This window comes from Euwallacea fornicatus, chromosome 38 (genome assembly GCF_040115645.1).
Source record: "Euwallacea fornicatus isolate EFF26 chromosome 38, ASM4011564v1, whole genome shotgun sequence".
Taxonomy (NCBI): domain Eukaryota; kingdom Metazoa; phylum Arthropoda; class Insecta; order Coleoptera; family Curculionidae; genus Euwallacea; species Euwallacea fornicatus.
The window spans coordinates 622,107-637,125 of NC_089578.1; the positions used below are offsets into that span (position 1 = coordinate 622,107).

The following is a 15,019-nucleotide window of genomic DNA, read 5'->3' on the forward strand; positions in this document are numbered from 1 at the left end:
CTAATCACATACTAAACCAGAGTTATTGTTTGTTGTATTTCCGTTTTTCCCCTCTGGACGTTTGCCGAAGTACCGTGTGTTCCGGCGAAGTCGCATTATTCCCGGTAGCGCCGCTCTTAAGGCTGTGACCCAGTATTCACGAGAAATATTTATTTTAACAGATGGTCGGTGTTACGTCGACAGACCTACGCAATCGCGTTCGCAATGACCACACACTTTTAATTGTCTCAATGATTCGCTACTTAAAAGGCCATAGGTACGAAAAGCGAGCTTTCCGCCACTCTTCGCTGAAGGCCGCGAAGCGATGCCATAGCAGGTTGATTACAAAAAAAAAAAAAAAAAAAAAATCTAATGGGGTCAAGTCTGGGGAGCGGGCGGGCCGAGTGAGTGCCGCCCGTCCATCCTCCAGGGAACGTAGGTGATGGACGGTCCCTGGAGAACGCACGTGCGGGTGCACGTGAAACCGCGGGTTGCGTGTCAAAGCCAATGGGAGATCATCCTCCAGATTCCTGCCAAGTAGGATGCGGTGGCGTTCGCTGCTGGAGGAATAGTTGCAGGATCGATTGTCCGAGTGCCAATCAGCCCGATCCGCAAAGCGGAGTTGGTGATGACACGGGAGTTCACCATGCGCATTTCCTCCCCCGAAATCTCAATTTTTCATCTTTTGACTCTATCTCTCTCTGACCAAATGATTTTATGTGGAAATTTTTTTTTTGGGGCGCCATTCGGAAAGTGTCCATCGCCTTTCGCCGTCAAAAGGTCGGAGTCCCTAAATTCGAATTTCAGCAAATGGCGCCCTTATGTGCGTGGAACAAACCCAGTCGCTGATTGGGGGACACCTGTGGCAAGTTCAATTTCCCCAAGCGATTTTCCAGTGCTTTCAGTCGCGGCCGTCTACTTCTCGTCTTAAAAAAATTCCGAAAACGCAGTTTTTTTAGGACCTTGAAAAACACTCTAAAAATTAAATTTTCAAAAGTTGCTCGAACACGCCAACCGACTTCAGGTTCGAATTTTCATTATACAAAATTCGAACGAAACCAGTCGAAAATTACGGTTTACGGAATTTCTTTCGACTATACAAATACTTTTCCGAGCACCTGCACAGGTGAGAAAAGAGTTTATGGTGTCGTCATTCAGCCGTCAATTAGTGCCCCACCCGTAAATGACACTGCTGCGTCCGCTTCTGCCGTTTGTTTACGTGAAAATCTCGATTAACGCCCTTGGAGAAGTGGGTGTAACGTGGTTTTTACAGGCTCTTTTTGACGGTGGCAGCGGCGTCGCCGTGACATCTTATGTCTCGTCTACTTGAACCGCCTGCGCCAGCGCAAGGCGCATCTCCGCGGGCGAAATGACGTCGACAGCACGTAGCTGCTACGACGGAAGTGCTGCGGTTGACAGCGACAGGAACGCCGTCGCCATCTTGGTTTCGTAGACAAGTCTTTAACCGGTCTGTCCAATCAGAAATCGGTGTCGTTCCGCAATGTACGAGTCAGTGGCGTAGTTAGTTGGTCCTTTCGACCTACCGGGTGTCCCGAATTTTGCGCGTTGGCAATTGTCTCGAAGCGTCGCTCAAGCCCCGGTGCGAATCGGGCTTTAGCGCACCTCGTCAATCACAGTTGCTTGCAGCCACATTTCCACATCGATTAGTACGAACAATGGAAGAAAATCTCGCTACAAGACACCCGGTATCGTGAACCGCGAAATGTGTCCTAGATCTGGCCTGGAGTTTATGTCCCTTTGCCAGCGAATCGCCCTGTGGCTAGTTCACATTACGAATCGATTTATTTATTCATTTTGTTGTTGTTACAACGTCTTCTATTTAAGCTTACTAGGTGACCATAAACGCTTTACTGTCGAGCTAATGAAAAGTTGACTTAAGCCAATTAAACTGATCCCATGTGGTAATAAGTATTTTTAGATGTGTTCTTTGTGCACGTATGAAATTCTCAGATTTAACGAGCTCTGCCATCAATTCAATTTGTTTGTTAAAAACAAATATTAATCACGCGTTAACGTTAGAATTAACAAGCCGTTCCGAGGCTTCGCTTTGACCTTAGAAAGTGATACTGTGCAGAAAAGCCTGCTAGAGTAGAGGACATCCACACACCCCCCCACCACCACCACCTAAGTAGAACGTTTTTCGGGAACGACCTTAAAATGACGTGAAACGGCTCAAGTCCGCAACGTCGGCGTAGCCACGTCGTTTTAACGTTGCTCCCGAGATATCCAGAATCTGATTGATCGTGTGCTTTTTCCCGAACAGTAACTTTCCTCGTGGATTGCGGAGGTTTGTACGTTTTCCTGCCAGATATGTTGTTTAGCCATCATGTAGACGTGAAAGCATTGTCGACCTCATCAGTTAGCGCATTCATCGCTTGGCACGCATAATCAAAGAGAACTTCAACGTTGATTGGGCTGGGGGAGTCCACCGAAGATAATGCCCAATTATTGCTATTTTCACCTGATAAGATACGATCTTCTCGGAACACGAATAACTCGAGAATGGATAAAACAATTAGTTTTGCTCGGGGCGCTTCAATTCGATTATCGGTTCCGTTATAGGGGGCATTTAGTAAATCTCCCGATCTAGAGGCTGCGATCTGGGTCATAAGGAAACCGACGTATCAATCGCCGACTATTTCGTATCTACGATCTTTATTATAATGGCATAATGCACTATCTTCACCCTGTAGCATCGACCGGCCATAAATCTACTCGATAGTTTATCCCGGGACCGATCTCGGGATTTCTGATTCCGTGCTTAAAATTTTAATAGGAAAAACTTGATGATTTTCAACTCGCACATGTTTATAAATAATTGTTGTGGGCACAGCTGTAAGTTTCTTAATACCTGTGAGCAAAACGGAATTGCGGTCGTATTTTTAGCAGGGGTCTATTAATAATAGCCGCATACATAGGTCCGCTGTCCGTGCCTAAGCTCGTTGTTAGTGAATTTCTTGTAAACATAATTATTATTAGGTATAGGTACTTCGCACAGGGTCTTTATGGGTCGCGGAACAAGACCAAAGGCTAATCAACAATCGACTTCGTTTTGGTATCGCCGAAGAGAGATTTCTATCCGAAAGCGGAATGCCGACGCAAACGCCGAAGGACTCGGTTGCGGGGGCGGCATCGCGGAGTGGGGAGGGCGACCTCGAGGGAGGAGGGGAGGCCCGAGGCGAGGAGGCTCTTGGTAGAGCGCCCTCGACCTGAAGTTCCCCCCACGGGAAGGTCTTCTTGACGTTATGGTGACCGCGATTTGGCAGGCAAGAAAATTTTCGAAGAATTCTTCCCCTTTGTACCGGGAGACCGGCGGAAGGGGACTTCCCCGTCGTGCTCAAGCAAAATTCGCACGTGCGCCTCTCAGCTGATATGATAATACCGTTTTTCCCTCGATGCTCCGCAGAGGAAATGTATTTATAGGACGTTAACCCAAATTAATTTAAGATCCATTGAAAATTGATGCCCGTTGCACATCGTCTTAGCCACCACCTTGAAAACTGTATTTTTAGGACATCTGGAAATAACACGGCATTATATCCAGTTGGTGCGGTGTCTCTAGATTTATGTGCAAGGACCGAACGTCGTGGTTATTAACAAATACCCGAGGAGCTTTAAAGGCAGCTCCGGAGAGTGCCGCACATATCGGAAAATCTGCGACAAACGATAATAAACCATCAGTTTTTCAAATCGTCCTGAGTGACTGTTACAACTTTCGATGTTTTTACCATAACAAACGTTTAAAAATAGGCCTGCGATGTGGTTTCCTTGTTAAAATCGCTTTATGGAACGATATATGTGGAGAATTCGTACAGAAATTTGTGAGGCAGTAACTCGATCGCTTATTCAGTTATAGCGAATAATTCTCCTTTTACGGTTGTTTCGCTATTGAGAATAATTGGGAATTTGCTGCAGCTTGTGCTAATAAATGTCGTTTATGATGTGGGTTTTATGTTATAAATAATGCGTTTAGCTGCGAAACACTGTCATAGATTTTAAACGCTTATATTGGTCGCTTTTAGGTAATATCGTATTCATAACGGCTTACAGCTTTGGGTGTATACATTTTCACCTGATCCTATGCATATAAATTCATAGTTTTATTGATATCTAATTGGAAAGTGTCCGGATTCGGTAAGCTCCCTCAAGAGGGATCCAACTGTGGTGTGGGGTTCCCACTCATCATCGCTGGAATCCCGGATAATCAGGAGGTTGACCGATCAGTCCTGGATTCAGACTTTAATGAATTGCTATGCAAAGGATTCTCCTTACATTTGATTAGTTACACTCAAACACCGTAGATTGAAACACGAGAACTTCCGATTTTATTCTTTACCGATAACCATTTGCAGGTTCTGTGCACCAGCAAAGTCTCGAGATCAGACCGGCGGTATTCCAAACTCGCGAGGGAAAACAACAAGACGACGATTCTTACTTGGGGTACTCCACCATTGTGGGTGACTTCCTGGGCACCGGGGAGCAGGGTATCGCCGTCGGAATGCCTCGCGGCGCAGAGCTGCACGGGAAGGTACCTATCTGCATTTAGAAGTTCTACGACGGATGTGCACAGCCACGTTGGGCCTGGGAGTATCGTTCATTTCATTTACTACTGGGTGTAACGTAATATTTTTTTAAATCTCCCAAAAAATGAGAGAGACCATCGACCTTCTTGATGTTATGGTGAACGTAATTTGTTCGTGTTCGATTCCCGATTCAAGCCTGATGTTAAGACCCGATTTTTCAAACTTACGGGATTTCGCCGTTCCTATGGAGATTATCTTGTTGGTGAATCTCAAGAATTGAATCTAACCGTGAGGACAAAAGCCTGCACCAAGGGCACTCTTTTTTGTCTTCTACAAAAGATCTGTCCCATTGTTCTGGCCACCGGGTAGTATTGGGCACGCCGAAGCGCCTACCCACGGAAAACTTCGGAATTACCCTGTGTCCAACCTATGGGGACCCGGAGCTGCCCCTGGGGCAGAAAGGGACCGGGGTCCAGGAGACGTTAATTCGGTGCCTTTTGCTCTTGTTTTATTTCGCACTCATTGTTCTGTCCACTTTAGCTCCTTTTCGGGAGATTAGGCCGCTACGTCCCACTCCTTATTTTTCCTTAAGCATTGCACAAATGGCGTTGCTACGCCGATCCCATTAAGCCTCGGTTGCAAGTAGTTCTTCTGTCAAAGATTCCTGTGTTAGTGTGTCCACACATGCGTTTAGTCCTTCCAGTCGAGATTCAAAATTGGAGTAATGAAATGTCCGATAATCTGTGGTGTCGAGGATTCCGCATGTCCAGCACTCCGGACCGGGTTTTCCTGTCTTGCGTGTAAACCTGCTGAAGCTTCCATGAATGGTGGGCGCGTCACATAGTGATTAAACAGCTAAGGGAAAACGTCCGTTATGCTGTCCAGGTGGGGTCTGGCTTGAGAATTGTTACCAAAATAAAGCAGATAATTGAAGAAATTGTGTAAAAAATTCATTTTATTTTTGAATAAACGTGATTATATTTAACAATCGAATTCTATCTGGTATATTTTTGATGCCAAAAAAGACAGTAGTGGACATTAGGCCGAGCGATTGAGTCTTGTATCCGAAAGCCCACTGACCGCAAGACCGCACTTCTAAATCGTCACTCCTTTAAGCCGATAACTTCCACATCCCCACTTCCAGGTCCTTCTTTTTACTTGGAACCTCACCAATTACAAGAACATCTCAGGAAGCCAACTAGGGTCCTACTTTGGCTATGCGTTAGCATCGGGGGACATCGATGGAGATGGTAAACTGGACCTTATCGTAGGGGCTCCCATGCACACTGAACCCAACACGGAGGGCAAGTACGACGTGGGGAGGGTGTACGTTTTCTATCAGGGGGGTGCCTATGTAAGTTTAAAGGTAATTTTTCATGAGAGGGAAGGTGCAATGTTGCTTTTTGCAGGTAAGTTTTAACAAATCGTCGTTCATTGACGGCATAAATTCGAAGTCCAGATTCGGTCATAGCGTGGCCTGTTTGGGGGATATGAATCAAGATGGTTACGATGGTGAGCTTCCTTTTCGCCGATACAGTTTTTCTAAAATACTGACGAGAAAACCGAAGAAAAATCATTTTCCTCGAATTTTTCCAATATCCAGCAACGTTTCCTAATCATATCTTTGCTTGGATTTCTCTGTGCTTCTGCCATCTTCAATGGCGTTGCCATTTCCCTGAGATCAACTTCAAATGACGTTGCAGACTTCGCTGTTGGGGCCCCGTACGATGGGGAATTCCAAAGGGGTACTGTCTACATTTACTACGGCTCTTCTAAGGGCGTCCTCGAAAATTACGGCCAAGTAATCCGTGCCGAGGACATCAACGTCAAGAGCGGCATCCCCTTGAAGACTTTCGGCTTTTCCGTCACCGGGGGAATGGACATGGACGGGAACGATTACCCCGATCTGGCCGTGGGGGCGTATTTGTCAAGTTCCGCATTTTTCTTCAGGTCTGTCCTCACATTAATATGAGCACGTTAGTTCATGGTTCTGATAGGTCTCGGCCAGTGGTGCGAGTGGAATCCTTCGTGCGATTCCGGACTGAGAACAAGCAAATCGACATCAAAAAGAAAAACTGCAATTTGCCAAATGGACAGAGGGGCACCTGCACTAGCATTGACTTCTGCATCAAATACACTGGAAAGGGCATTCCACAGCAAATCCGTAGGTACCTGAACAGGGAAACTTTGCTGTTATATTTATGACCTCACTTCAGGCCTGAACGTTCAGTACATCTTGGACACGAAGAAACCAAACATTCCGAGGATGGCATTTTTGCGAAGAAACGCGCACACCATCAACGAGACCATCACCTTGTACAAGGACGGCCAGGACACTTGCCAAACGGAAGAAATCTATATTAGAGTGAGTATTAATCTACTGCTAGGTCTGTGATAACGATAAAATCGACCTCCGTTTCAAAGAGCGACATTCGAGACAAACTGACCCCCTTGGAGGCCGAAGTCAAGTACTTTATGATCCAAGAAGACTCCTCCACTTACGGCAGAGCCAGAAACCCACAGTCGCAGCTTAAACCTGTCCTAGACTTGAACCTGCCCCCTTCCAGGAAAGATTCCATCAGCATCCAGAAGAATTGCGGCCACGACAACGTGTGCGTTCCGAATTTGCACCTCAATATCACGAAGTAATTTTTTTCCATTAGTTTAATTAATTACTTAATTAATTAATTATGCTGATTTCAGGAACGTTGAGAGGTACCTCCTGGACTCCCACACCAATCTCGAGTTCGACATCATAGTTTCAAACTTGGGGGAAGACTCTTTTGAAACTACCTTAGACTTGGTGTATCCCGAGGGTATTTACTTCAAGAAGGCCGAAGTCAAGGAGGACATGCAGGGAATTTTGTGCAGCCATTTGGAGAATCGGACCATCAGCTGCGATATTGGCAATCCCTTGCCTGCAAGAAAAATCGTATATTTTTCCATTAATTTTTCTCGCAATGGGTCCTGCAGAAGGTCATTTTTTAGGCAAAATTTAGGATGATTTTCGTGCCCTACGACAAACAGGGTTCTCCTACCTATGAATTCGACGTCACAGTCAACAGCACCAACCCCGAGTTAAACGAAACGATTCTGGACAATTACAGTCACGTTTCCATTGAAATTTGGGTCGATTCGGCCTTAGATGTCAGCGGGTACTTGAACAACAAAATAAAATTCTGTAGGGTCTTCGACGATTACTTTTTAGACGATCGATCCCGCAAGAAATCTACCTCTCAAACACCACACAATACTCGAGCGAGACAATAGACAGGGAGTCAGATATAGGGCCTCAAGTTACCCATCTTTATACCCTGAAGAACAAAGGTCCCGCCACGATTTACGAGGCTGAAATGTACTTGTTGTGGCCGTGGCAGACTTTGGCTGGTAGCTTAAGGGTTGTAAATGTTTAAATTTTCCTGTTTCGGAATTATGTTTTTAGGGGAGGATTTGTTGTATTTGCTGGACCAGCCTCACGTGCCAGAAGGGGTGAAGTGCGAGATTCCAGCACCTGCAAACTACAAGAATTATCAAGTAGGGATGGGAATTTTTGTATATTTATGTGCTTCATGGTGTTTATGTGATTGTTAGTTGGATTATAACCTGAAGCCGATATGGGAAAGGCTGCAGATCGACGCCTCCAGCCACGGAGTTGGGACTTCCAGTTACAACTCGGTTAAAGTGGAGTCTGGCAAGAGCGTTCAAGGTTCGTTTTCCGCCGTCCTCAAAATGTTGCTCTCAGCTCCTTAAGGGCCACTTTACACTGCAGGGGGGTCCAGGTCCCCGTGAAGTTGCTCGGCAACGAGGCCCACCTACCCCTGATCGGCCGTTGTGCGACTTTTGGGCCCACATTATTATTATTATTACGACAAATTATTCCCTCCGCGATTGAAGAGTAACGTTGCTTTATTGCGATTTTAGCTGTTGCCGGTGGTACCCGCCTCAACAGCAACACCCAAGCGACCAAACTGGATGAAGAAATCAAAAGTTCCTCCGGCGATGCGTCGGAGATATTCGAGAAAAGGCACAACGACACCCTCGTCAGGAGCGGTCAAGACTCCAGCGGTGATTATAAGAAAATACATCAGCTAAACCTCTCTATTTATTAAATAATCTCAGGTGTTATTAAGGCGGGGGAGACTGTGAACACGAAGTCCGAATGGCGCACCGATACCATAGATGGGCGCCAGGTGACCAGGTGGACTAACGTGACCACCGTAAGAGACTCCACTGGAAAGATTGTCAGGACATTCTATTCCACTGATAATGGCGGCACCCAAACGGCTACAGGCAGCAGCTTTGATAGTTTCGGACAAAGTTCTGGTACGATTCCGGGTTACATGAAAATGCGTTTTGTTAATGGGGGGTTGGCTGTTCCAGGAGGATATAGGCATCGTCCGAAACCAAAAGTGGTGTATACTTCATCCGGAGGCGACGGAACGGCTCAGAACGAAGAAAATCTTGGCGTTTCGGGACAATCTGGCTCGGCCAACGTGGCAAGTCACGAGGAGAGTTACGAGAGAAAGACCAGCAGTGAGTTTGATTATTTTGTCGAGAACCGCATTTTTAATCCCCATTGTAGGTCATCAGTTGAGCAGTGGAAATATTAACGAGCAAAAAGCCCACGAGGAACACGTTTACACGGTGGGAGGAGGGCCTCGCGAAGGGGGTTTTAGTACCACGCCCTCGTACGTGGAAAATCAGACTGCGAGGCGTGGCCCAACCACAACTCAAATAGAGCAGGCCAACGAGGCTCGTTTGAGATACGAAGAGAGACGACAGCACGAGGAGAGATTGAGATTACAGGAGGAACAGAAAAGGAAACTTGAAGAACAACAACGTCACTTAAGCAACCCTGTAGGTCAAAACGTCGTGTTAACTCAGGACGAAGAGCATTTGAAGTTCGAGCAACGTCGCAAACAGGAGGAGGAAGAGAGGCGGCGCTATCAAGCGCAGCTTCAGCGAGAAGAGGAGGAGTTACGAGCGGAAGAGAAAGCGCGACAGCTGGCGTATGAGGAGCAGATAAGGAAGCAGGAAGAAGTTAGACTGCGTGAGGAGAGGAGGAGGCAGGAGATAGAGACCCAAAGGAGGCGACCTGCAGGGGAGGATAACAGTCGAAGGCAACAACAGCAAAGGGAGGAGGAAAATAGACGGCGAGTTGAGGAGGAAGAAAACAGGAGGCAAGAAGATGTGAGGTACAGGCAGGAAGCAGAACGGCGCAGGCAATATGAACTCGCAGAACGAAGACGTCTTGTTGAAGAGAGGAAGAGGCAATGGGATCAACAGCAATCGGGTTCTACTGCATGGAAACAACAAGTAAACCTTGCGCCATTTCAGTTTCAAATAAAGTTTTGAAAATGAAATCGTAGGGATCCCATATCCAGGGCGGCCGCTATGGCGAGCAAAACGGATATTTTGACGCCCAAGGAGTTTACCATGACGAGCCCGACCCGTCCGATAGGCGTGGAGGAGTCCTGTTTAATCACACCTGGACAGCGAAAGGTACTGCTACCATCGATGAACCCAGCCAAGGAGGGGGGCAGCTTAATTTCGGGGAAGCTGCAGCCTCAGGCAATGGCTTTCGGACTCAGACTATTGATTTAGGAATGGTGGGGCGAGGAGGGACTAGCGGTGAGCGTTTGTTATAAATTATTTTGGAGGTATTTTAATTGATACCAAGTAGGGCTCGAAAAGGGGTTAGGAAATCGCACTCCAATTTCAAATCGTCAAATATTCACCGATATATTCCGCGATTTCAGACTTATCGAGACAACAATCGTCAGGTCAGGACCAATGGAGCCGATCGGGACAACGTACCAGAGGTGGTTCCTTCTCGGGCACCCTCGGCGAAGGCATTTCCCATCACGATCAATACAGCTCTGAATGGGAGCGGTCCAGGTGGGAAGAGCCTGCATCTTATCACATAGCACGAGACAATGTTGTTACCGATGAACCCGATTTGAGTCAACACCATCGGGGGAAGAGACAGGTATGTCGAAGGTTATTTTAAAGAGGCTCTCAAGCGACGGTCTCCAAATTGTGGTGATGCGCAGACAACGATGCGGTGTCCGCTGCGATGATCCGCGCTCGGCTTCCGGTCGGGTAAAAATTTTTAATTTTATTAATCTTTGAATTTTGCCACCTGCTGTAGACCCTCGATATTTTCCAGCCCGCCGAGATCGATCCAGACATCGATGAAATCCTCAAGTGTACCGCGACTCGTTGCTTCTACGTGAAGTGCACCGTAGGAGAATTGAAGAAAGACGATTTCATTTCCATCGCTTTGAGGTCAAGACTGAACGTCCGTGCCATTAGACAGGTTGGTTTCACGATCTCTTGATTCCATTGTACTTCAACCTACCTTCGACTTCCAGCTAAGTACTACTCAACCGGTCAAATTGTCCTCGATGATGGTAGCTAGGATATCCCAGCTGCCCTACATAGGCAGGCCAAAGGATGCGGCCCTACACAGTCACGAAATCTTCACGGATATTCCCGCGGGGGAACAGGAATTGACCCCTCAAGCTGTTCCGCTTTGGATAATTTTGCTATCGGCCATTGCAGGCACTTTGATATTGTTGCTAGTCATTTTGTTGTTATACAAGGTATGAGGGTGTATTGTCACGAATCACACTTTGTGAGCCCTAGTGCTAGCAATATTGCCGATTTAGGCGCACGCAAATTTGGCATTTAACGGTGTAGTAGGACTGGATGCACCAGTGTTCCACTGAAATTGGTCCTATTTCACCAGCAGAAAGACGCCATGTTTTTGTGTCCTTATGACTTCAAGTTGATGCCAGATAAGAATGACGCGCCGGCGTAGTTTGCGCATTGTACATATAAGCCGTAAGATGCTATTGTGACGTCGACTAACGAATAGCGATGGTGATGAACTTCCGCCACTCCTTCATTGTTTAGTGAAATTTATTGTCCACATTTTCCACTGGAGCATATTGCGTGAAATATCCTCTCAAAGACTCTTTTAGTTAAAATGTGAAGTGGTAAGTTCTTGGAGTGACACGATACTGCATCAGTGTTTGGGGAACAGACCGAACCTCGGCATTACCGAGATTGGCCGGCCTTCCTACTTTCAATCCAGCAAACGACCCACACAACACAACAGTTGTTGACTCATTAAAAATACTACATTTCAAGTAATTCTTTCAGGATGTCGCGAACTTGTGGTTTAAAGCCAGAGATCCACCCCAACCACAACTGGGTTCACGTTGAAGTAGCGCGTGTGGAGGAAGTTGAGGACGAGGGCGTAGAGCACGGCACCGCCCACAGTTGGTGCGCAGAAAACAAAGAAAAGGCGAACTGGCAAGAAATTGCGCTATGAGGACTACAAAACCGATCGAATTTACAAATCTTGAGAATACTTTTAAAGGCTGGAACGTATTGCAGGTCGCAGATACTGTTAACTAACGAGATATCCACAGAAGGCTTCCATGAACCTCGAACCACTGAAACAATTATTTGGCCTCCCATGGAATTCATTGTGTAGAATAAATAACGTAGGGAATGAGTCGGACCAGCTGGTTGGTTGGGCTGGATCGGTTACCTTCATGCCCTGCTATTAAGCTCGGAATAGGCAAGTGAGGTCTATGTATACTATGTGCGCAGAAAAGTGCACCCGGTATGCCTGGTTACCCCACGAGGAAGTTGGTGGGTTACGTGCGAGTTCTGAGTTAGAAATGACTGGTTGTGACCCCGTAACAAAGATGTGTCATGCCGGTGTATTTATACACGAGCTGCCTCGTTTGCACCCAAGTCGACGATATTACTAGCACCAAACTGTATAAAGAGTATGGTTCTTGACGATTTACTGTCAAAAAAGTGTTTCACTGCCCACTTACATGCATAATTTTGTTTTTAGTGTGGATTCTTCAAGCGGAAAAGGCCATCTTCTGCCCCCGAAAGGCAGCCGCTACGGACCAACGGGTACCACCCCAGCGACTAATAATAATTAAGGCAATTCCTAGTGTTGTAACAATAATAGATTGGTCGAAATACTGCCATATTTTATAACGCAATTTTATCACGCAGTGACTTTTCATCAGATTTTAGATGTGCGTATTGAAACTCATCACGGAAAAGCTAAAAAGTGATGTAATTATTGAGGAAAGCTAACACGAGACACTAATACCCATTAACATATCTGAACACTATTGAGAGACCAGAGATGTTACTGTAATAGATATCGATGTGTTCACAGGGGCCTGTAAGAATGACTGAAATCTATGGCGGCTTCAGACCTGAGTTATTTTCGTTCAATCGTTGATCTCAAATGAATTTTGTATGCCGATCAAACCAGCCCCCAGTGCCAGATTTAGGTGTTTAAGATTATAATTTTAATAATATACTTGGCCTTGACTAAAGTAAATTACGCTTAATTTAACTTATTTTCGAAGGTACGTTTGTAACTTATTATTAGGGTTAATACTATTCGCAGCTTTACGCCATATTTTGTTGTTATTAAACGTAAAAAAATATGTGGATTTATAGGGTTTTCAGGAAAAATAAACGCAGGGAAATGGGTTGTAAACGACTCGGTTCGTTCTGTCATCATAAGTAAATTCAAAGTTTTTACAAAAAAATACGATTATTAAGTTTGCGATGTTTACGAGTTCATTCGCCTGTAGATATTTAAGTCTGTTCCCAAATTATTATAAAGCTTCGTACAGACCTGAACATTTGGTTGAAAACCGAACGGGTTACAACGAACCGATGGGCATAAGGGGTCGCAGACAGTCGGAATTTATTATTTTTTACCTTTCTTCCACGTTGCAATGGAAAGTAAGTTGGTTGATTGTGGCCGTTTTCTTTGTGGACGAACGATTGCACCTAAATGAAAAAAAAAATCCAAACTTCACCTTGATTATCTCTGGGTGCGCTTTTGGAACATTCTGCATTACAGGGTCTTCCCAGAAACAAGGTTGCCACATAAAATTGTATTTCCTGGAACAGCTATATATTTTTGGGCATTTAAATAAGTTCTCTCAAGCGCAGGAAAAACAGTGTAGGTTTTCCACCACTGGTTTAGCAAATGTGCCGGTGTAAGTGGTGAAAATCGGTAAAGGTTCGCATCTCACTCACACTGTAAACCGATTGCCGAAAAGAGGTGATTTTTATTCTGCTTGCAAACGCGTTTATGGCCATCTCCGAGTTAGCAATTCCCTTCCCGTCGAAATTTCATTCGCCAAAATGTCCAGATCTGTATACGTGAAGCTTGAAATGGCGAAGGTCATTTATTGCAATTAACTGAAGCTGAAGAACGAAAGTGGAACCCATAACGATAAACAAATTACTGTGGCCTGATCGATGGGGTTCGACTTGTTTATTGTTGAATGATGCAATTATTGAAATCCGTCTATTTTACTGTACATTCGTCGCGGGCGTTTAAGATTAGAATTTAGGGAAAATGTCAGAGAACAACACTGCTGGCAAACTAGAACAATCCGAAAGTGCACTTATACAAAACCATAGAGAAGGTAAAAAAATGTTGTATAAAGTGTTCTAATTTGTACATTTTTGTTAACTGTGTAATATTTTTAATTCTAGGAAATTTAACAGTGTCTGTGAATAAACTTAAATTATATTGTTATTTTGTAGTTTGGCTCCACCGGCGGTTTTAGAGATAAATGGTGCTCTGGATAAATCGTCCAACCGAGCTTAAATACGCCACTGTCTCTATCAGCCTCAGAGAGAGGCTGTTTCGAATCCCAAGCCGTGTCAGTCGTTGCGCAATGCGTACGTTGCTATACGTAACATGTGCGTATTCCTGCGTATTACTACGCACAGTATGGTTCCTTACTGTAAAATGTGAACAAAGGCAAAAATCAATGCCGGCGAAACTGTACGTTTCACTGTCGAGCAAGCCAGCTCAACCTGGTGATACGGAAGACAAGTTGCTGGTAACATTTTTGTCGATGTAAGTAAAACCGCTAAGAATTCCGGAGATATACGGGGTGTCCCGAAAAGCGGGCCTGTCCACTAACCACAGACTCTTTGAGGGTAAAGAAATCTAAGGGCAACAAATTGGACGTGTACTTTGCGAGGATGTAGACTTCAACGAGCGGGAAATTCTTTATATTTCAATTTAGCCATTCAAATGCTATGAAGGGGAAAAAGAAAATTCGAATTTAACACCTCTGTACATCTTTAAGCGTCGAGGAACGGGGCCGGAATTCGTTGCTACCTTTAGAAGCCTTTACGTTCGAACAATCTGCGGTTCTCCAATTGACTTCGTTTTTCCGGACACCTCGTGTGTTCTGTAAGAAGCTTTTAAAAGTTCGTCCCTATGAAATTTTCAAAGTTCACGTAAGCAGCTTTATCGATCTGATACGTGGTGGCCATTTTTAACGTATGCACACTTTATATTCCAAGTGCTAACATGGTAAGAGATTGGGGGGAGAGAAAATTCAGCAATTTAAATAATCTTGTAGCTGCACTTGTCCGGCACTTTTTCCAATTTCTTGTGGGCCGTAACCGGCCGC

The 15,019-nt window shown here is 45.3% G+C and overlaps 1 protein-coding gene across 2 annotated transcripts in view; it reads left to right on the forward strand.

Annotated features, from left to right (window-relative positions):
• Positions 1-14,127, forward strand: part of if (inflated) — a 54,535-nt gene extending 40,408 nt beyond the window's left edge. For both annotated transcript variants that reach the window (XM_066301283.1, XM_066301284.1), the window contains 21 exons: positions 4,353-4,528; positions 5,668-5,877; positions 5,933-6,035; positions 6,227-6,473; positions 6,521-6,687; positions 6,740-6,888; positions 6,948-7,168; positions 7,227-7,455; positions 7,512-7,678; positions 7,732-7,910; positions 7,966-8,057; positions 8,115-8,229; positions 8,445-8,588; positions 8,643-8,846; positions 8,904-9,056; positions 9,106-9,839; positions 9,893-10,154; positions 10,283-10,512; positions 10,693-10,842; positions 10,898-11,128; positions 12,400-14,127. In XM_066301283.1, coding sequence (XP_066157380.1) covers positions 4,353-4,528; positions 5,668-5,877; positions 5,933-6,035; positions 6,227-6,473; positions 6,521-6,687; positions 6,740-6,888; positions 6,948-7,168; positions 7,227-7,455; positions 7,512-7,678; positions 7,732-7,910; positions 7,966-8,057; positions 8,115-8,229; positions 8,445-8,588; positions 8,643-8,846; positions 8,904-9,056; positions 9,106-9,839; positions 9,893-10,154; positions 10,283-10,512; positions 10,693-10,842; positions 10,898-11,128; positions 12,400-12,483 — 4,247 coding nt within the window. In that variant the 3' untranslated portion in view covers positions 12,484-14,127. The remainder of the gene's footprint in view (positions 1-4,352; positions 4,529-5,667; positions 5,878-5,932; positions 6,036-6,226; positions 6,474-6,520; positions 6,688-6,739; positions 6,889-6,947; positions 7,169-7,226; positions 7,456-7,511; positions 7,679-7,731; positions 7,911-7,965; positions 8,058-8,114; positions 8,230-8,444; positions 8,589-8,642; positions 8,847-8,903; positions 9,057-9,105; positions 9,840-9,892; positions 10,155-10,282; positions 10,513-10,692; positions 10,843-10,897; positions 11,129-12,399) is intronic.
• Positions 14,128-15,019: the final 892 nt, after the last annotated feature.